General features: G+C 36.1%; 1 protein-coding gene across 1 annotated transcript; it reads left to right on the forward strand.

The window, feature by feature from the left end:
• Window positions 1-338: 338 nt before the first annotated feature.
• map2k6 (mitogen-activated protein kinase kinase 6) lies at window positions 339-23,394 on the forward strand. Its single transcript, XM_059532715.1, has 12 exons — window positions 339-773; window positions 13,030-13,096; window positions 13,304-13,352; window positions 14,342-14,455; window positions 15,030-15,149; window positions 15,444-15,560; window positions 15,726-15,777; window positions 15,863-15,990; window positions 18,849-18,926; window positions 19,613-19,752; window positions 20,845-20,890; window positions 21,648-23,394. Exons 1-12 carry the CDS (start codon window positions 686-688, stop codon window positions 21,723-21,725), a joined length of 1,077 nt encoding a protein of 358 aa, XP_059388698.1. The 5' UTR covers window positions 339-685; the 3' UTR covers window positions 21,726-23,394.
• The last annotated feature ends 518 nt before the right edge of the window (window positions 23,395-23,912 follow it).

Consider the following 23,912-nt stretch of genomic DNA (forward strand, 5'->3'; position numbering starts at 1 on the left):
ATATATATATATATATATATATATATTTTTTTTTTTTTTTTTATTAAGGTATCAAGTTCAATTTCAAACTCTTATGGCATATTTCAACAACTGAACACATATTAATAGTGTTGATACAGCCAAATAGAAACAGGAACAAGAACTGATGATACATTTTCTAATGATTTCCAAAAATAAAACATTTCCGTCATCAAATATTCAGATTCATAATGACTCCAAATTAACGAAATGATGAAGTACACTTCCTCAAGTACTTTATCCCCTGCTTATCTGTCTGAAATACACAAGCTAATCTGTCTCTTAGTCTGAAAGATTCATATTAGTATCAGGCATCAGCACTGCTCCTCCTTTTCCCCCGGCGCACAGCAATTACGTGTAAACTACGAGTCCCATGATCCCCGGCGTCGTCAGGCAGGAAGAACGTGTGTTAGCAGGGGCTCACACTGATCCAAGTTAGGAGCTTTCAGCTGCTGGCCTTGGCCCATCATGTAAGTGCCTGCCGAGGTTTCTTTGCAGAGCGGTTGCAGAAATCTCTCCGTTTTCGTCGCGTGCAATTGAAAGGCCAGCCTTTGCACGGAGAACAGGTTACCCGACGCCCAAAGGCTCCGAGTGCATGAAGATCGCGGCTTGTATTTTGCACCTTTGTTGCAAGCAAGCCCGCTTGAAGCCTCACAGCGAGGGATAGATGGAAGGAGGCAGCGATAAGGAAAGCAAAGTCTTTTGTGCTTCCCCTTCCCCCAACCCAAAAGAGGAGATGTCGGTGTCAAAAGGAGGTAGGTACTTTTTTTTTTTTACTCAACCGATCCGTGCAAAACCTAGGAAATGCAGCCAGCGTTGCATGGCTTGCAAAGTGCACGGCTGCAGCTTCATCGTGGCCAGTGCATTAAAAGTTTGATGGCTCGCGAGGGTCAGTTGCAATGCCTGTTTTAATGATCTGCCCTTTTGCAGAGTTTCTGGTAAGCCGATGCTCTCCTTAGACACACGCACAGGCGCTATTTGCATTCTTGTTGTGCCACGATTATTAAAAGAAACGCCTTTCTTTCCGCGTTGAGGAACTGCCTAGCCAGCAATGCAAAAATGATTGTGCAATGGCAAAGCTGTCCGCACCCGACTTATTCACGCGCACGAGGCGATTTTCTCTCGAACAGTGTTCGATTGTTACGTCATGACGGCCTCGGCTTCGTTATGCACATTAAGATTAGTTCATACAACTTCTGACGTTGATGCATGCGAGGTGCATTAGATAACATTAAACTTTGGCCGACGGGTGACTGTGCAAGTGCAATGGGGAAACAGGGACCTTTACAGCCTGCTTGCATGCCATGTTGAGCATGCAACAATTTTTATTAGATGTGCGTAATGGAAAATAATTCGGACGCCCTGTCATGCTTTGTTCCAGCAACAATGCATAGGTAAATACTGCAAAAATAAGGGGCTAAATATAAGTTTGTTGCTGCAAACAGTTTAGGGAACAGGCTTCAAATGGGCTAAACAAGACTATTCACAAATATCCACAAACCCTCATGCCGAAAGCTGCAGAAAAATACGGTTAAGTATTCCAAAGTTGCTTGATTAATTGTGCATATTCTAAAATTGGCTTTTACTGGCATTTGTTCACCTGTTCATGCACAATGTCATTATACTCATTGTATGCAAATTTGTTGCGTGCATTTTCATCTTTTCCACTTACAATGTACCACTGCATGAAGCTTTGGGTGCTTGTTCAGACCCTGCCCTTAAATTGACCCCTCCAAGTTATGTGACCGAGGATGTGACACAAGTTAAATTATTGGCTGATGGACATATTTTTAGTTACGCAATTGTGATCATATGGTCAAACAAATGTCATGCAAAAGATTATTTGACCATCTTTTAGTGTCTTCAAGTTATAGCGCTATATTGAAAGTGCTTATTTCAAAATTACAAGCTTTTTACTTAACTGGGACATGTCTTAAAATTATTAATTTGCCTTGCACAGACAAACTAGTAGAATTCATGCATGTATATCAAAAACCTGCATTATATAGTGCTCTTTAGGACTGGTGCATGTTTCAAACTTCTCTACCATTTAAATTTTGGAATGCATGCTCAGAAAAAAGTATAATAATAATAATAATTCTGACAAAAACACAGGGTTCCCAGCACTGCATACTTAGGCCCCTTAATTACACTCCATGGAGCCTTTGCAACATATCTAATGTCCCTGCTCTTTCATGGAAGTACTGCAAAGAGCCTGTGTGTGAGGTTTCTCACACCTTGGGATAAATTGACGTAAATGCACAGCCCAAGCCCAAATTAAATCTATGGGCAGCAGCTGTTATACTGGGTCCCCCGTCCTATCAAGAGGCAGATTGCGGCGCAGGAGTATTTACATTTTGAGAACAGAACACTCATGCATTATATATTAGTAGGCGTGGTTGAAGAATGTGTGATTCTGACGCCCTAATGAGGTGATTTTGCATCATTGAAAGAGCAGTAATTGTGTTGTGAAACAGTGACACACCTGAGGAACATATGAGAACTAAATCCTTATGAACCAAGCCTCCGTCATGCAAACAAACACAGCTTTACCTTTACCAGGTAGTGGATTGTGAAGGGCAATGTTTAAGTTTTGTTTTTCAATGTTTAAGACTGCTTAATAGTGCAACTAGTTTAAACTCAAATATAAATGTATTGCATGGTTACTCCTTAAAGGGATAGTTCACCCAGTGTTCAATTACGCCTGTACTTCCAAACCTGTGTGCATTTCTTTCTTCTGTGGGGAAAATAATGAAAAGTTGTTTTGGACTTTTGGGCCTTTTTCACTTTTAAATATTGCTTAATCTTTGCGTATTTCTCTCCTGATCCAGATGAGACTACATTTTTTCACTGGATAAGATACTCATATTTTCGTTGAAGTTATTAATTATGGATTTATTACAAACACACAGCTTTAAGCTTAACAAGATGTTAATTGATCGGCTTAAGTTGTGTTATAGATTTTCTTCCATGCCCATGCATGCTTATTTTTTTTAATGATGCATACTTGCACACTAAAACTGTGATCTGAAGTGTCAAATGCCTTAAAGCTGCATAATTCAGAATGAAAACTGAAAGTCAGATTATAAAACTGATTGGAAACAGTTGCTTTTAAGTGAAAGCACATAGACGGTTTTAAAATTTGGCAACTATTTTCCTGGTTGGAAGCTGCTTACATCAGTGGGGGTCTATATTTTGCCTGTTGGCCCCTGGTTCATTGAGTTTGCACTGGCCCCAGTGGCAAATACAGAGAATTGATGTCCCCGCCATGCAACCATGCAGCATGCTGCCGCCATGAACAATTGTTACGTTTGTCATGCTAATAGACCACAGAGATACTAAATCCCCTATTTGCGACAGCTCAATTGTTGGTGACCGTCCAGCCTTGCTGTGTTGTTTTGATGCAATAGCATGAGGATTGTTTTAAGCATTGTGCAGCTGATCCCCCTTAGACCTGCACTTTTCATCTGTGTGCATGAAGAGCACAATAATGCCATTCCATCTCTCCAGCATGCTTTTGCATGAATTTATGCATGCTGCAATTCAGGCATGATATCTCCTATAGATACTTGCAAGCAAATCACAGTCTGCATGTTGGCAAGCTTGCATCCCAGTCTCTATATCAATGAAAGCAATACATTGCATGCATTTTTGTAAGCAGCTAAGCTGTTTTTAATGGGGTAATATCAGGCCTGGGAGTGTCCTCCTGCTGAATCGCTTGGGAGTGACCATATGATGACTCTATTGGCTCTCTGGGAGGCCCTGTCTAGAGGCCCCTTTCTGTCTGTCTTTGTTTTTGATTTTTCTCTCTCTCTTTTGTTCTCTCTCCCTCTCTCTCTCCTGTGGGCTGTGAGCTATGCTGGGTCACAGGAACTGCATTCTGACATTGATCCATCTTATTGCAGACTTCTGAATAATTGACCACTTTCAGGGTTTTCTCTTGAAGGCCGTCAGGGTGTCTCTTACCATAGCATTACTAACAGTATTGCTTTCCAAGAATGGGCTGCCTTTAGCTTATTGGAATCAGGGTGTGAAATACATGTCTAGAAAAGGTGGAGGTTACCTCCTTAGATGCCTCATGTTGGGGTGAAAAGCAGTTGGTTTTTTAAAATCGGTACAAAACTTTTTACCCAAATGATGCATTTCTTGATAAAAAATTTATCTCAAGTAAATAGTTTTTTTTAACAAAGGTTCTTTGAATTGTTCAAACTTAAGACATTTATAATATTACAAAAGATTTCAAATAAATGCTTTCTATTCATTAAAGAATCCTTAAATTGTATCACTTTCCACAATATATATGTATAGTTTCAATATAATAACAAGCAGTGTTTTTTGAGCAGCAAATAAACATAATTATTCCTGAAGGATCATGTGACACTGAAGACTGCAACAAATACCATCACAGCAATAAATGATATTTTGTAAAGTATATTAAACTAGAAAACAGCTTCACAATATTACTATTTTTAGTGTATGATCAAATCATTAACTTTAATCAAATAAATGCAGCCTTAGTAAGCATAAAATCGTGTAATTTGTAATGGTAGAATTAGTCGTGCAGACAAAGTCGTGCAGTTATTTGATGTTTTTAATTCAATTTATGATTTCTAATCTATATGTTCTAGAGAATGTGTGCAGAAATTTCCTGCATTATGAATGATTAAATTGTGTGAGAAACCCACAATGCTGCACTGAAATGAAGTTCTTGGTGATTATGCTATTGAAGAGAGTATGTCATGTATCCTTATTTAAAAAAAGGTTTTGTATTTACAGCACCCAAGGGAGGCCCCTTCTCTGCAGGGGGCAGTAAACTGCTTTCTGTTGTCATCCAATGAAGCTAAAATGTGTTCAATATTAAAGCAGCCTTTAAATGACAAGACAAATCCATTCTGCTGTGTAACATTCTTTTTATTATGCAGGTCTCTGTTCAAATTGAGTCTTATGAAATTTCTAGTTTTGTTAAAGCCTTACAGATTTCGTACCAACTTTTTTATAAGCTTGTGCATTGAATTTAAAATGGTGACGTCTTTAAAAATGGCAAGATGAATGCCTTCCAAAGTAGTTGCACTGTTTCCCATGCCCTCATTTACTGTTAACACTTTGATTTGGTTTTCAAAATGGCATGTGTCACAACCAATTATGCTAAGTGCTGAATAAAAGATTTTGCATCACATACAAACCACTTAGTGTGACTGCGGCAGTGTTTCGTGGAAGATGTCAGGGCAGAGATTGAGTGTCAACAGGTTGAGGACTCCACCCTCTGGTAGCACTTTGCCTTGCTCTAATTCTGCCAGATCATGCATCAGGGAATTGGGATGCCTCCTGGTATCCTCTCATGCTTTGAGGAGAATATCATCAAAAAACATAATGGCTCATTTCATTCTAGGGTTTGACTGTCAGAATATGCATGCACCGTTATTAGATTGCAATTTGAAGTAGATTTATGTGACACTCACATCACCAAATGCAGCTGTCCCCTAGTACAAGCTGAATCCGTCTAATGTAATATATGCATGAAAAAATCATAAGATTGTATTTAAAGGTATTTATGTGCCACTAAATGTACTTGCAAAAAATAACTGTTTTCAAACATCTTGGTTAATTGAGGCAACATTGCTCTTTTGGGTTGGCCTCCTATCCCAAGCTGGATCCATCTAAAATGGTGGCATGCAATATATGTGCATGCAAATGATTAGATTGCACTTAGGTAAATGTATGTGCCACTAATATCACCAAAAGCGCTTTGAGAAACTGCTGTTTTCAAACAGGTTGGTTTATTGAGCCAGTGTTGCCGTTTTGGACTGGTCTTCTATCACAAACTGTATGATGCATATGCACACTTTCAGTCAGACAAGTGTGCAGTAGTGTACAAATGTAATGGCGACATGGTTTCTGGTAGAAGAAACTGTTTTTGTAAATTGTTTTGGAATTAACAGTTTAAATTTTATAACATCTACAGTTACAGTAAAATCAGTATGAAGTTATACACTGTGGAAAACATCTCAACAAGCAATCTGTAAGAGCTCACATGGCAAACCACACAAAGCTGTATGATCTCCCTTAAAGCGTTTAGTATGAAGTGATCCCAATTTAGCTTGTGCACTTTCCGCTCCAGCTCCCTCTGTGGTCCCTGCCATTCAAATGCACGTTTTACATAAAAGTGCATTTTTGTAAAAACTCAGAGGTTTTCAGTACTGCAGCACGCATCCCAAAAAGTAAAAAAAAAATTTTGTTGCTGATAATTTTCTTTTATTTTCAGTTTAGTTGTTTGCTTTATTTATTGTTTTTTCTTTCTTTTTTTTTTTTTTTTTACTTTAAAGGCCACCTTTAAGAAGAATCACTTTATGTGTCCCCCGATTGTAAGTCGCTTTAGATAAAAGCATCTGAAATATTACTTAATGTAAATGTTTATATACACACTACTAATTGTTTTTGAAGAGGTCTCTTAAGGTCATTAAGGCTGCTTTTAATTCATATTAAAATTAAGTAATTAATTCTTTTTATGGCAAATCTGAATTTTCAGCAGCCATTAGTCCAGTCTTCAGTGTCACAATCTTTCAGAAATCATTCTTATATATATTTTTTTGGAAACCATGAACAATTTTTCTGAGAGAAAAAAAAAAAAAGCATTTCTGTGGAAGAAATCTTATGTTATATTTATTTAATGCGTTAATTAGATTAGTTCATTATGAAGAAAAATAGTGATAAGCAGTGACGGCATTGGGTCTAAAGCAGTGTCTCCAGCTGCTGTAACCCAAAGGGTCAGCCATCTTTGGAAGTATAGTGTATCTTACAAACTTCCAGTGCGTTCAGAGGGGCCAAACAGCCGGCAGCCCAAGAGAAGTTATTTTCAACCCTCTCTCTCTTTCTAATTCACCGGCCCTCCTCCGGGTCCCTGAAATTCCATTGAAAAACTCCTGGGATTGTTGGAATTCTGTGTGTGAGTGGGATAGTGAAAGACTATAATTGGCTGACTTGGGTTTTGTGATACGGTCCTGGGCAGACGACCACAGAGCAAGCAAGCTACAGCTAGGGGGTCTCAGGGGTCAGTAAAGTTCATGTTACTCCATAGCCCAAAACACGACGGCAATTGTGCCTGATTCGCATTGCTAACGGTCACCTGAGGCCAGACGCTAAAGGACCTGGCAGACATTAGCAATGACTGTGCTGTGCCAAACCCTCTGTGCTGAGAATGAAGCAATGAAATAGGCTTTTGATTAATTCAAACATGATTTGAAGGTTTTGTGAGCGTGTCTGACATACCTGGACACCGTGTGCTTTTCATTACGTTAGAAGGCCGAGTTCAGCAAAAAAAAGAGAATGGGTCTGTGTGCTTGCTTAATGTTGAGTCAACATTAGTCTTACTCAAATTATACAAAAATATAACACTTGCAAATCTAGGTGGGTGAAAATTGTGTTATGAGATTGACTTAATTTACTTTCTGTAGTTGTTGAACAACATCTTTGTTTCCTGCCAATACTGTATGTTTATATAATCTATTGGATCTTTTTTTACGGTCTTGTTCTCCCTATGCAAGCACTTTTACATGTACTGATATCGTATGCTTTCAGTCCTAACTGTGTACGTATGGTTTTTTTTCTTTTTCTTTTTATTGTTTACAGCTTTGAGAACAGTGATTTTTAGGTTAACCTTGGCTTTTGAATGGTAGTATAAAAAAGAATGTAATGCATTCTGTTATAGTAAAATAAATCTATTAATATAAGTTATTAGTTTTCTTTAATGTTAATAAAGCTCTTCATTGATTGGAATTGAAATAAACCTGAAATGAGTAGAAAGTTCAAAAGCAATTACTTTATTTGATGTCATTTGCTATATAAATCATTTGTAATGTATGAATCAAAATTGGCATTAAATGCATCTACAATATTTATTGAAATTGTGTACATGCACAATATGTAGTATTATATATATATATATATATATAAAATATAGGGATGCACCGATCATGATTTTTCATGGCCGATTCCGATACCAGTTTTTTACAAGCAAACTGGCCGATACCGATTTCCGCTTTTTTTTTTATCTTTTAAGCAACAAACAAGAGAGAAGGAAAGTGTGCATAAACAAGATATTTGGTATTTAATAGGCCAAACTTGCTTTTGGCTATTGAAAACTATAACTGTAACCATCTGAAATTAACAGCAGTAACTGCACAATAAGTAGCCTACATTCAATACAAACACAGATGGTACAGACATCAGCATTTAGCTTTTGTTTTTGAATTGGGTTGAAACTACAGACAACTGGCCTTAAATTAAAAGATTAACTGTAACCATGTGAAATTAAAGGCAATAACTGCATAGTTCTACAGTCCAAACAACACAATCAACACACATTCAACAAGATGTTTCTTAATCAGCATTCAGTATTTTAGTTTTTAAATTTGGTTTTAAATAAAAAAAAGGTCTTTACCAGTGAGACTTAATAAAAGTATGCTATATAAATACATTTTCCAAAATGTTAAAATCAAATAATGTTGGTGCGAATAAAGATGCAAAGTGTTTCATTCATCCAATTAAAAAAAAAGATTAGGGTAATGATTCACATCTATATTTTTTTACTTGAGCCAATGAAAAATAAATAACTTATTGTCTCAAGTAAAAAAATATAGATGTGAATCATTACCCTAAAATGTTTTAATTGGATGAATGAAACACTTTTTCTCAGTGTGCTACAGCAGGTGATTTTTAAATCAAATTAAGTCTATGTAATTTTAAAGTAAAATAAAAATAATCATCCTAATGCAGAACTGACGTTTATTTCTGGCTTTTCAAACGTGTATGCAAGTTCCAATTAAAAAAATAAATAAATAAATTTGTTTTCTCACAGTTTAGTCCGTTTTGTTTCGTCGGTCAACCGGTGCATCCCTATATATATATATATATATATATATATATACTATAGAATATACTACTAATACTATAATATACTACTGGATTTGATACATCTGTATGCAATTACTTGGAAATGCAAAAAATTTTTTTGCACTGACTTTAGTTGGACAAAGTAATTTGCAATCATTGTTGCATTCAAAACATTAATTGCAGATTAAATAAGTATTGTTATAAATAATCTATACTTGTCCATACTTTTTTAAAACAAATGCATAGGAATATAGGCATTAACTTGACTTGATAAACTTTGACCTTTTTAATATTTGAAAAAAATAAATAAAAATTTGAGTACTGTAAATTTTAATTTTTTAATTGGTTCAATGAATCGAACTTTTGTTTTTGCACTTTTACTACACAATAAGCAATTAATTAATGTTCAGTAGAATTGTTGCAATTTGCACACTCAATTTAATAATGCTATCAAAATCAATTATATTGTGACTAGTCAATGTGTTGCCCAGTCCTTGTTTTAACATGGTGTTTTAGTCGTGCACTTTGTACAGTGGTTCTGTTGAATAAGAAACCTTATTTATCTCGGTTATGCAAGCAATAATTGCCAACTACTTCAAGAGCAGAATTTATTACAAAGAGTTCATTTATGTGACCAAAATAAATGCAATATGTGTTTATCTGCATGCATGTGTTTAGTTCTTCTAGATGCGGCTGGTAATTCTCATGGATGGAAGAACTTCTCCAGTCTGTAGAACATGCAGGAACATGTTCCAGCAGATAGAGCCGCCTCTGCATCTCTCTTTACATTTTGTCTGTACATTGACTCATTTAAATTGCTGTAGGCTGTGGATTCGTTATACTGTTTACCATTTTAGTCTGCTCAACTTTGTCACATCGCCAACGTTCGCTCATGCTGCCTCATTAATTGCCAACTCTTGATAAAAACAAACGGCTTCCGGACACTTTATGGCTGTAATTGCATTAGTCAATACCAACACCGGGAACTTTGCACAGGCAGCATTGTGACATGGAAGGGCACTTGTAATATTTGGAGTGCCTGAAGTGGCTGTTTTTAACGCTTATGTAACCATTTTCACAAAGTTAGCAAAGTCACACAGAGGTCCAGTAACTGAGATCAGCCTTTTCCCTACATCAGGTTTCGGCCTGTAGTATGTCCGCATGTGTGATTTTAAGGATTAGAGCTTTAAACACGGAACATTGCTTGAGTCAGTTGCTAGGGAGTGATTTCCAGTTGGGGCATAGTTATTTTGGCAGTCGTGATTGGTGATGTATTTTCTCCAGGAGGCATGCAACCATTTTGTGGTTTTGTACCCTCACTTTAAAAGGGATTGGAGTCCTTGTTTTTTTTTTGAGTGTCAGCTTTCTGTTTCTATTGTTGTGCATGCAAAGCCAGGTGGGAGAGGTTCAGAACTACTTTTTTGCCAGTAACAATAGTGTAACGGAGATAAAACAGGACTGTGGGTAAAGGTTGACAATGCACAACCCCCTTCTCATGCTGCACTGGCAAATAGCTGCTCGTATTTTAGAATTGTACAATATGGGAAGTGTCTCTGCATTTGTTTCCTGTCTGTGGGCTCATGGTGTGGTCAGGACTTTTTTAAAGCCACACCTTTTGCAGAGTTTCTTTCTCTGGTAGTGATCTGTGCAGCTGTTGAATATTAGTTAAATTATGTGGATTTATTTATTTTGTGTGTTTGTGTGCTGCTAATATACTTCCTCTTACTTCAGATTAATGAGACCAACTATTATTAGACCATGATTATCCAGAAAACCTGAAAGACACTGTTGCTCTGTTGTGCCGTCAGCTTTGCTCTGTTTGTTTGAGCAGCCCTACACGAGTTTGGGGCGGGACTATCTGTTTGGCTGACCAATGACAGATGGGGAAGTGTTCTGGAAACTGTTTTTTTTTCCATGTTCCATATAATTAATTATTAATTTATTCAAATGTGCATTTATTCATTTTATTAAGTTGCCATATGACATTAGAAGTGCTATTTCCATTTCTGGTTTTAAATCTAGGCTGAAGACTTTTTTTCCACTAACCTTCACTGCCTATTAATTTGCTTTCATCCTATTATTTTTTTTAACTTTTTTTATGTATTTGTATTATCAAAAGTGTGTGTGTATATTTAATTTTTTAGTACATGGGTCAGTTTGGTCATTGTGCTTAATGTATAATTTATTTAAAAATAATTGTAATTTAACTTCTTTCAAATTAAATAAATTTTTTGTTGTATAATTTTTTTTTTAACAGTTTTTTGTTTCTTTCATTTCTGTAAAAAGAAAAATATATATATTATTATTATTATTTCTATTATTTTAGCCATTTGTCGTGGTGGTAGTGGCTCAGAAATTGCTTTAAACTTTCTACTGTGGCTTTATCTTTCTGTCAAAACATTGTTTTCTTTGCTTAAGCAGCCAGACACAGAAAATTTGCCTTAACCTTTTATTTTTTATTTACGGTTCTCTGTTCCAATTTCGGTACCAAAGCAAAACATGCAAAAAAAATATATATATATTTTTGCTAATTAAAAAAAAAAAATAAACAAAAAAACTTTATCACTAAAAATAAAACCAATGCCATTCTTTATACTTATTTACAATTGTGTTTAAAGATTTTCTACAGGTAATATAATTATGAAAAACAGTAAACAAGTTAATCCCAAATTTAATTTGTCTTTTAAATAATGAAATTTAAACAAATGTTTTTTGTAAATAAAGGGGATTTGCTATTAAAATTAAAACATGGAAGAAATATTGTGTGATTTATTTCTTTAAAAAGTTTTTTTTCAACTGTAGTAGCAGTATCACATACATTCTACTAAATAATAGTAATATTTCTAGCACAATGCCTTTATGAAAAATGAACTTATTTTGACGGGTTTCGGTGAATACCTTTAAATTGACACTGGTCTTACTCAAATGAAACGGTAAAATGCTTGTGAAGTGACTCAGTTTTGGTGATGTTGTTTATGTATTTATGTCCTCATTGAGACGGCAAATGCTGAAATTACTGCAAGCGTCACGTTTCATTTTCATGACTGGATTTTGAGATTCCGTCCGCGTTTTCTGCTTGGCAGAAATCATAGCGCTGAATGCGTCAAGAACCGGGTTGACCGGGTACCTTTGTACCACTGCTATTAAAAGAAACCTGGTACCATGACTTTCTTTTTTTTTTACCAACTTGGTACTGAAGTACCAGGTCTTTTGACACTAGTCGTCACATCACCATTTTAATAAATGTAAATTTTTTTAAGGATTCTTATGCAATTAAATTTTTTTTTTGAAAAAGCTAAATCTAATAGATAATATAAATATTCCAAAATTTAAACCAATGGCATATATACAATGACTGTCTTTATTTATTGATTCATTTTAAAGTAAAATACATTTAATTTAATTAATCATTCTTTTAAGATTTTAAATATTTTTAATGATTAATGAAGTTTAAACCTTTCAGACTATGCTCCGACACATGCATGAGTCAGACAGCATTTAGGTACCAGATTGAGAGCTGCTGATGCTACACAGAGACTGATATTCTTTGAGCTTCTTTTTTCAGCATTTAATATTACAGAAGTACTGCATTTGACATCCTTATCGTTATGTATTGAAATATCTCATACAGAGCACTATACCTATTGTTTGCCTTTAGCAGACTGGATTGAGTCAGTCAGGTGGGTGTGGGTATGTGGATTGCCCCACTCAGGTGTCACTCACGATGATGGGTCACGCCTGTGACAGCAGCGCCTCCGTTCTGCTTCAGATGGAGAGAACGTACCTGGACCTGCCATCTCGCCACCCTCGTTCACACATGCACTCTCTCTCCTCGCACTCTCTTGCTCTTTCGCATTTACTCAGCCAGGATCTGGAGCCGCTTGCGTTGTCTGACCGTAAGTGCTCATCCGATAGGGAATCTTGCAATTCCACGGGGAGCAGAAATAAAGGAAAAGGGCTCTGTATCCCTCAGGACGGTTTCCGAATGCCTCTTTTGTTTAGACAGGCCTTTTGAGTGTTTTTCTCACATAAAGCTCTTGTTGCAAGACTTTTTTTTCCCCTCTCTCTTAAAGGGATCTTTTAAAAGGACTTTAATGATGATTTTTCTTCTTCTTCCATCAGCTACTAGAAAGAAGCCACCACTCAAGCTTCCAAAAGAGGTGTTTGAGAAACCCCAACCTGCTCCTACGTAAGATTTTATGCAGATTTGAGTGCACCGATTAAGTTATATTAGATAATTATGCTTTTCTTGATGATATTCAGTAATGGTGCTAAAACTAAGTGTTTCTGTCTGAGTGTGTAAGCAGAACAGATTTTATAATTAAAGCTGGCTTTAGTTAGTAAGTCATTTACTGTGTCAGACAAGGACACTCAGTGGGATTTCTTTGTTGCGCAGACCCCCGAGAGACCTGGACTCAAAAGCCTGTGTTACCATTGGAGATAAGGTACGTTTCATCATCCTTTCTTTAATTAAGAAGGGGAATCTTGTTTATTTTCATCGTATACTTTTCCACTCCGTTTGTTTCCTGTATTCTATTATGTCGTTTTTCACTTTTCATTTATGCTTTTTTAATTGTTAAAAATAAATCTGTATCAATCTGTTCATGGCAATAAAAAAATCTAGCCTCTATGGGGAATATATCTTGCTGCAAGGTTTCACTTCACCTGATCTTCTTCCTCATCTGTATTAAAAAAAGCAATATTAGAGGAACTGTCCTTGGGTCACCTGTATGCAAAGCGTCGTTTTAATCTGCATTCCCGTGCTAAGGTGACAGATGTCATGTTTTACATTGCTATTTATGGTGATGTAACTCCTGTGCCGGTCTTCATACGAAAGCTTGGCTCGGTGAAAGACCTGCAGGTTGTAAAGAATGGCCCAGTGCACATTACAGCCCTTTTGAATACAACTGATTGTAGGCAGTCTGGAATGTGCTTTACTGCCTCTCTGGCTGTAAAAATATTTATTTTAAACTCATCCAATAAGTGGAATTTTCCATTGGCAAAGATTAAGGCTTTTGTCTTGCAACCAAACCCGAAGAGTAAGTAACTTACTAGCTTTTTTATTAAGTCAGATAGGAATATACAAGCTTTTGTGAAGAAATTCTGAGGAGCCGGGTTGTTGTTGCCTCCAGGTTTAAGGGTTTGTTGTGATTGCTAGTGATAATGAGCTGAAACAGGGATTGAAAATTTCATCAGGGATAGCGTGCTACCATTCATTCCATTCATGCTTCATTGGAAACAATCAGCTTAAGCTCATTTGTGCCATTTATTTTTCAATTTTTAGATGTCTTTCAGACTGTGTTTGGAATGCAGGCTTCATTTTTTTCCCCATGTTTGTCCATCCTTTTTTATCTGCCATTGGGTGTGTGCCTCAATTTCACCATTCATAAACCTTATATGATACCTTTAAAGTGTTTTTCTTTGTTGTGAACAGAACTTTGTGGTGAAGGCCGATGATTTGGAGCAGATTGGAGAGTTGGGGCGAGGGGCATATGGAGTGGTGGACAAGATGAGACATGTCCCAAGTGGCGTAATAATGGCAGTTAAGGTGAGTTCATCCAGGCCTATGCTTTCCAGAATCGTGTGGGGAATATTGCTGTAATCAAATTTCTCAATTCAAAAAGAAATGGACAAGATTTAGTTGTCATACTTGTAGCATTTCCTAGTATTTCTTAAAAAATTATATTTGCTTTGTACATCAATATTTAAAATGCTATTCAGTGTAATAATAAACCAGTGAGCCTAAATCAACTTGAAAAAAAAGACTGTAGTAACAAGGTCGGTAAATTAAATTTGGTTGCATTATTTGTTGAAATAAAGCAATTTTCTGCCAAGTAATATGGTTCTGGTGCTGTACTACTAGGTAACCTTGTAACTGTATTTAGATAGATAGAATATGTTGTTAGGGATGTGCTAGTGTGTGTTTATTAGCATCTTTCAATTACCTTCGAACCAGCTTTGTATGGCTTATCCATTTCATCGTAACCATCAGGTTTTAAAAACGTTAACTATAGTATGTATTTGACACTTTTTGAACACTGTGTTTATCAGCATCCAGCTCTGAAACTATCATAATTGACATAATATTATTGCTTGTTTCCCTGACCCTTTTTATTCTACAGCGAATCCGGGCCACAGTAAACACACAGGAGCAGAAACGGCTGCTAATGGATCTGGACATCTCCATGAGAACAGTCGACTGCTTTTATACTGTTACCTTCTATGGAGCCCTGTTCAGAGAGGTACAAGCACATGTACAGTAAATGCACTCAGCAGTCATCTTATTTGTCGCTCTTTTCAAACCAGAGTACAGAGTGGTAATTGTACAGACTAACGGCTGAGCAAGCCCACTTATCTAAATCTGTGTCCTTACAATGTCTCAACTCCATTATTGTACTTTTATCTGAGAGAAAAGTTCCACAGGAAGTCCTACAATGGGAATGTGTTTAGTCATTTCCTGCTGTCTCATTTTTATGTCAGGTGGTTGTTATGTCTGAAACCCTAGCTCTAACCTGATTGGCTCATCGTGTTTTCAGGGTGATGTGTGGATCTGCATGGAGCTGATGGACACCTCTCTGGATAAATTTTATAAACAGGTGCATGAGAAGGGTATGACCATCCCAGAGGACATCCTGGGAAAGATCACCGTTTCTGTAAGTACCACCTGATTTTTCTGTCTTTTATACAGATTTAAAGCTTCGTATGTTTATTTTTAATTGCATGCCCACTTCCTGAGCATTCACGATCATTTTAACGCTGTGTAACTCTGAGCTCCTGCAGATCTGTAATGAGCCTGATGTTTTATATTCCCGTTGCAGATCGTGAAAGCATTGGAGCATCTCCACAGCAACCTGTCAGTGATACACAGAGGTGAGCTGTGGCTCAAATACAGGGTTGTATATTTGCTTTTTAATGATGCCAGCAACTGATTTTCTTTTTCTCTGTTTTTTTTCAGATGTGAAACCCTCTAACGTCCTGATAAACATGCAGGGTCAGGTGAAAATGTGTGATTTTGGCATCAGCGGGTACCTCGTGGATTCAGTGGCGAAGACCATGGACGCCGGCTGCAAGCCATACATGGCGGTAAGCGAGAAGAAAGAAGAGTTGTATATTTAATTTTCTTATGCTGGAATTAGTTTTTTCCACGTAGATCTTCATAGTCGTTTAACAACAGTATACACAAGCACATTTATTGCAATTTATTTCTAATCTGAATATTTAGGGTTAGAATTAGGGCTGCACGATATTGGGAAAAAATGACATTGCGATATTTTATTTTTCTGCGATATATATTGCGATATTTTTTCTTACAAACAAAAATGGGGTGAGTACACTTACATTCTCATTTCGTGTTGTTTGAAAACGGCTCGGTCTCTCTCTCTCTCTCTCAATTCAATTCATATTGCTTTATTGGCATGACATACAAAGGTACATATTGCCAAAGCATTGTACATAGCAGAATAGAAACAAACAAAACAAAAATACATATCCATAAGAGAAAAAAAATACATGCAAAATAAATCCATATACATTTCTATAAACATTGATGGTACTTCTAATGTACTCTCTGTCTGTCTCTCTCTCTCGCGCGCGCGCTCTCTCTCTGTCTCTCTCGCGCGCGCTCTCTCTCCCTGTCTCTCGCGCGCGTGCTCTCTCTCTCTCTCTCTCGCGCGCGCTCTCTCTCCCTGTCTCTCGCGCGCGTGCTCTCTCTCTCTCTCTCTCTCTCTCGCGTGCGCTCTCTCTCTCTCTGTCTGTCTCTCTCGCGCGCGCTCTCTCTCTCTCTCTCTCTGTCTCTCTCGCGCGCTCTGTCTCTCTCGCGCTCTCTGTCTCTCTCGCGCTCCCTCTCTCTCTGCCCTGTTAAACTTGCATGTGGTTATCACACTGTCAAGGGCAGGGGAGCAGCTGGCCCGTACAGTTAATGAATAACGGATCAACTACGACAGCCTACATCGCACATCCTGCGATGTGACTATCGTGGATTCGTGCATCGCGATATCGATGCTTAAACGACACACATACATGCCAACCCTTCCCTAATTTTCCGGGAGACTCCCGAATTTCAAAGCCCCTCCCGAAAATCTCCCGGACTGACATTTCTCCCGAATTTCTCCCGATTTCCACCCGGACAACAATATTGCTACACCATCCATCACTGGGCGCCGTTTTAGACCAAACTCTTGCGCTCCCATGGCGTCTGTCGTTGCTATGCAACCAAACTGCGCTCTCCATGATGACGACGAAGAAGTATCAGCAAAGGATTAATTGATTTCTAGCCTCACCTCGGCTCGCATTAGCTTTACTACTAGATATATTTCTGGAGATGAGAAGGAAAAACCCGCCTGGAAAAAGTAGCGCACCACGTTGCTTCCATTATGAGCGTGCTCACCGCGGCCGCGCACCTATGGTTGAAATAACGACCTTGAGCGCGAAAAAGATGCGATATGTGAACGGCCCCTAGAAGCAGACGTCTGAAATGAAAGGCAAGAACAGCTATTTATTTAGCTTTAGACTGTTACATGAAAATTTAAAAATGAAATGTCATAATTATAATGTTTTGAGAGTTTACTTATGTAATTGTTGCATTAGGCTATGAATTAATAAATGTTTATTGATAAGATCTAGCTATTTCATATCTCTTCATTTACAGTAGCTAACAAATTAGGGTCTAACCTCCTGAGGAGAGGCCTTAAGGAATTGAATTTGTCAAATAAATGTATTACATTTTTGTTTGCGCTTGTGTTTGTGATATTATATATGGCGACACATCGTTTGTGTATGTGATATATATGACGACACACAAACCCCCCCCCCCCCCCCCCGGTCCTTTTTAATATCTCCCTAATTCTGAGGTCTCAAGGTTGGCAAGTATGACGACACATCGTGCAGCCCTAGTTAGAATATTTATTTATTTATTCTTTTTTTGTACATGTTTGTTTGAGTGTAAAGGTTAGTAAAATAAAAATTCAAAATGTATAAGAAATAACTTAAGAAAATTTTCATTAAGTAATTAATTTAAATGGTTAGTATTTATTTGATGTCTTTTTAAATATTAAGATTAATATTAACATTTAGGGTCAGTGAAATCGCAGAATTTAGTTTTTAAAGTGGTATTGGAAGCTTTTTGACTATTTGCCTTAAAACGCAAATAATGAAACTGTCCGTAATGAATTAAATATGAGCCATTCACATTTAATGCAATATTTTTAAATGAATAAACATGCATTTTTCTTATGTTGCATATGTTGTCTGTGTGTGTATATGTGATCCTGGACCACAAATACGGTCATAAGTCGCTGGGGTTTATTTATAGCAATAGCCAGCAATACATTGTATGGGTCAAAATGATAATTTTTTTCTTGTAGGCAAAAAATCATTAGTATATTAAGAAAAGATCACGTTCCATTAAGATATTTTGTAAATGTCCTTATAATATATCAAGTCCTAAATATATCAAGACTTAGTAATATTAATTGCTAAGGATTTAATTTGGACAACTTTTAAAGACAATTTTTCCATTGAAAATGTAAAAAAAAAAAATTTGCACCCTCAGATTCCAGATTTTGAAATGGTTGTATCTCAGCCAAATATTGTCCTCCTAACAAACCATACATCAATGGAAAGCTTATTTATTCAGCTTTCAGATGATATATAAATCTCAATTTCAAAAAATTGGCCGTTATGACTGGTTTTGTGCATGCTCCAGAGAATTCTCCACACACTTCACAGTCTGTGTTCTTGCATCTCTGTATATAGCTGTGAATGTTATACATCTAAATGGGAGACTTGTGTGATAAAGAGTAGAATACAGTAAGAGCGAAAGTGACATATTTTTTTTATGGCACTTTCTCAGACTTGCTTATCTCTCCAGTCTACTTATCAAACCACACTTCCTCTTTTGCCCACAATTGTATTAATCACTCATAATACTTTCTCATTAACAGCCCGAGAGAATCAACCCAGAGACCAATCAGAAAGGCTACAATGTCAAGTCTGATATCTGGAGTTTAGGAATCACAATGGTACGTCTGAATGACCTTTTATATTTTTAACACTTCAGTGTTGATTAATTGTAACATTTCATACATTGCACTCAAAATGTATGTATTAAAATAAAGGCTGTCAGTTTATTTAAATTAATCGCATACTTTTGTTATACGTCCCCTTGGAATTATAAGGTTCTATCTGTATTCTGAGTAGTTTTGAGATATTGAGCTTCAAAGTTTTTGTGTTCCATTCAACTGTGTAGATAGAACCTTATTGTTTTTTTAAATAAAAAGTCCCATAATGTACACAACATAAAAAATCTATCACATAATGTAAATATGTTGACACAGAATAAGAATATGTGAATAACTCAATTTTGACACAAATGTCAGATAGAACCTTATAATTCCATGGGGACGTATAGCTAATATGTTAAGGTTTAAATTTGATTTGAAAAATTAAGGCCCGTGTGTAATATAAAACAATGCATTCACTTTAATATGAATAACAGTTTCACTTGTCCAGCTTCAGTGATGATTAAATTTCACTTTGCAAAAAAATTGTTTAATTTGTAAATTATCCATAAAAAGGTCTTTCTCTGTTATGTACTGATTGTTAAAATAATAATTTTAAAAAATCAGTGCCGCTTCCTGTGTAGCATGGCACTTTATGAATTGTGATGGTTATGTGCTGTGACGTGTTTGTTTTTTGCCTTTATCAGATCGAGCTGGCCATTCTGCGGTTTCCCTATGACTCATGGGGAACGCCATTTCAGCAGCTCAAGCAGGTGGTGGAAGAGCCGTCGCCCCAGCTGCCTGCAGACCGCTTCTCACCCGAGTTTGTGGACTTCACGTCACAATGGTGGGCGAGCTGTTACACACAGTAGCACACTTACACACTAGAGTACAACAATGATTGCCAACTTTCACTGGCTGCAACACAAATACAAAAAGTACTTAAAACAAAGTGTCCTTTTTTTTGGATTAACAAAAAAAATTCAGTTTGAGGTACATTTTAAAAAAAATATCAAGGGTGCATCAAATTGATCAAAAGTGACATTAAAAGTTTTTACACTTTTTTTTTTTTACGTTTATTTACTAAATTTTTACATAAACAGTCCTAAAAGAATGCATCACATTGTTTATGTATTTATTTAGGAAAACATTTTGTTGCGCACCAAATCAGCATATTAGAATTATTTCTGAAGGATCATGTGACACTGGAGTAATGGCTGCTGAAAATTCAGCTTTGCCATCAGAGATAAATTACATTTTAAAATGTATTAAAATAGAAAAGTTATTTTAAATTGTAGCAAATATTTTACTATATTTTACAATATTACCGTTTTTGTTGTCTCTTTCGAAAACCTATTTTTCAAAAAATATTTTTTTTACTGTTCAAAATTTGAACAGTAACATAAATCATCGTCCCGACATTCAATAAACTGGCCAAATCCTGTCTCTCCAAGATGCTTCAGTGTTCGTAAGAGAAATGCAATATGGTTACATGGAGTGAATAAATCAGTGTTAGATCTGTAATACACATTTGGGATTACATAACCCTAAATGGATATTAATATGTAAATGAGGCCTATAAATTGACACAGGATGTGTCTTGACTCAAGTATGTGGGATGATCATAACTGAATTCTGTAGAAGTGCATTTCTCAGAAACAATGCTAACACCGCATAGGTTTCGTGAAAGTAAAAACACTCATTTAAATGTAGCTTAAGACACACACACACACACACTATACATACCTTGACTCCGCATTGTGTAGTAGGAAAGCGAACAGGATGTAGAAACCTTGATTGCATCCTCTATGTCACATTGTGAGAGGAAGTACTTGAGGCCACAGTTTGCACTTGAGGTTTTTGTGTGTTCCTGCTGCAGTTCTGCTAATTCGTATTGCGTTTCTAAAATAATTTTTGTTTTTTTCTGGTTGTGTTTCAGCTTAAGGAAGAATTCCAAAGAGCGGCCGACTTACACAGAGTTAATGGTGAGTTTGATGCTGATTTTTATTTTATTTTCACTTCCTTGGATTGGCCTTTAGGTGTCAGACTTGTGCTTTCGATTGCAAACGTGAAACTTTTTCTATTTGATTCTGTTTGGCAGCTGACAGCAATTTGACTTGCAGCATTTTATCTAAAACTATTGTTTGTGCGTGTGTGTATGTGTGTGTGCGTATATATATATGTATATATATATATATATACAACAAAATATTTTTTAAATAAAAAACAGGTTATGCAAATCCTTAAACTCTGGAAAAAATTACATTGCATTAAATTTAGTGTATTTATCTATTTTCACATACATTTTCACTGAATGAGATTGAAAATGAGAGTGCACTATATATATATATATATATATATATATATTATATCAATATATATATATTATATCAATATATATATATATATATTATATCAATATATATATATATATATATCAATATATATATATTATATCAATATATATATATATATATATATCAATATAAATATATATATATATCAATATATTATCAATATATAATCAGTATCCTTTGCAATCCAAGCATTTTTATATATGCATTTACTTAACAAACTGTATTGTCTTCTATATATTTATAACATAGCATGCCCATGTTTCTTGTGTATTACTTATAAAAAAAAAATTTAACTCCTAAGAATGTAAATATACATAAATGTTGCTTTTTCTGTGAGCACATAATTTGGCACAATATTGACGTTTCAAATCTTTTCCACACCCAGCAACATCCCTTTTTCACCATCCATGACTCCAAAGTCACTGACGTCGCTAGCTTTGTGGAGAGCATCCTCGGGGACTGAGAACGTCCCTCTGCAAAACTGACGTGTTGCAGCGGGGGGAGAAGGGACTATTTGAGAAAAAGCACCAATAGCAAGACTAACACCTGTAAGACACGCCCACCTCAGCAGCCAACAGTGCACAGGCACTCAGGAGGGTCTGGGGAAAAAAAAACACCGAAACTGAGGGTGGGCAGGCCGTTTCCTAGCAAAACATGGAGTAGGGCATGGTATGGGAATCTCAGCGCGTGTGTGCATGTGTGGGTGCATCTACCAGAATGAGTGTGAGTGTGTGGGTGTGAATTCTTCACCTGCCTGTATGTGCATACATGTGCATTAAAAGGTTTTACAGTCCCAAGTCAAACTTCATCTATTGTTCAATCCCAGTCCTCCTCCAGCTTTACCTCTCAATCCAAAAAGCAGTTTTCGCATCAGGTGAGTCTGTTATAGATGTCTGTTGAGTTTCCCAGTGGCACTTCAATGTAATTCTTAAAGTATTCAGAAATGTTACCCACCCTCGCAACGTTCGGTTTTTCAAAAAAATAAATAAATAAATAAATAGAGGGAGAGTGGTATAGATATATTTATCTATTATCTAGATATGTATATATACTCAAAAATATTTCCTGTTTTTTTTTTTTTTTTTTTTTTTTTTTAAATAAGGAAAATTTTCTGTGTTGGCTGTAAGAAGTGATGGTTATTAAAGTGGATGAATGGAGCATCTTTCTTTTTTTCCTGAAATTGCAAAGACTGATTGGTGCGTTTGTGTCACTAAAGGCTAATCTGTTTATAAATGTCTTCATAGTGTGGGTCTAGGCCCGCAGAGCTGTCCCTGAATCAGATGTTAATGGCCAGAAGTGAAAAGAGCGCTTTTCACATACCCTCCATGAACTGTGTGTGTGTGTGTGTGTGTGAGTAAACACTTGTGTGCTTTATATGCTATTCATCTGAACCAACGTGATTTTGGGCAAAAGGTATCTAAGTCTGTTGGCTAAGTCTAGACCTCTTTGTTCTGAGCCAATCAAAAAATTCTCATTCTTTTCAATTGCAATCCAACTGGAAATTATTATATTATAATTATTTTATTATTATTATTATTATTATTATTATTATACACATTGCATATGTATTGAGGTAATGAGGTGTTCTGCAGTTTCTGTATGTGTTGAACCTGCTGTTTTTCTCATTGGAAACTTGACTTTCTTTTTAATTTTAAGGTGGTGTGTGCAGGTATGAGTGTGTGGTCATTTGTGAGCGTGTGTGTGTGTGTACGTGTCTGCATGCGTGCATTATATAAAAGTCTGAACACACATAGCTGACACTTCTTTCAAAGCCTCACTGTGACTCGGAAGCCTGATTTTGTGCCTCTCTATATATATAAAAAACAAAACAAAAAAACACCTACATTAAGACAAACTACAAAACCCACGCTGCTGTGTCATAAGACATGCTTTGCTTTCCACAGGCTTCAGGTAATGGCGGGGGGTCTGTTGCTTTGCTTTCTGGGCTACTGGTTTTATTCTCGTATAATTTTTGTAAGGTGGAGATTATGAATGTGTGTGTATTTCTTTTTTTCTTTCTTTCTTTTGGTTGTTTTTGTCTTGTGACCACTGTATTCAGAATGGATAACACTGCTGATTTGCCTGTAATCATTATATTGTTTGATTCAAACATAAAAGTTCTCTTATCTTCACAGTTTCTTTTTGATATGCTACATTAAATTAGTCGGTAGTTTTTTGTTTTACTTTTTGGGCCAGTCAGTTTGATATCAGAAATTATCATTTTCTTTTCACCTTGGTTTAATTTAGTAAATATATATGCATCATATTTGTATATTGTAGAATTAAATGGTCAAACCTTAAAAATGTTCATTATTTGGGTGAAAACAGACAAAGACATGTCTAGATCACACCCACCCCCAACCACCAACCTCTTTCCAATGTCATTTTCATTATTTTTTTATGTTTTTGGATGACAAAAAAATCATTTATACAGTGTGAATAAAATGTCACTTAAATGGTTAAAAAAATAAAAAATAAATTTTATTGTAACAATGCAAAACAATTATGGATTCCTTAAGCAAAATAATCTAGAATGTGAATGTAAAGCTATGGGGATTGTCAAAATGCAGAAATATCCCCAAATTGTTAGTTTTTCTATTTTAAATAATGTATTCTTTGAAAGTCAAATGTGACCTGGACATGTTTCCTT

This window comes from Carassius carassius, chromosome 40 (assembly GCF_963082965.1).
Source record: "Carassius carassius chromosome 40, fCarCar2.1, whole genome shotgun sequence".
Taxonomy (NCBI): domain Eukaryota; kingdom Metazoa; phylum Chordata; class Actinopteri; order Cypriniformes; family Cyprinidae; genus Carassius; species Carassius carassius.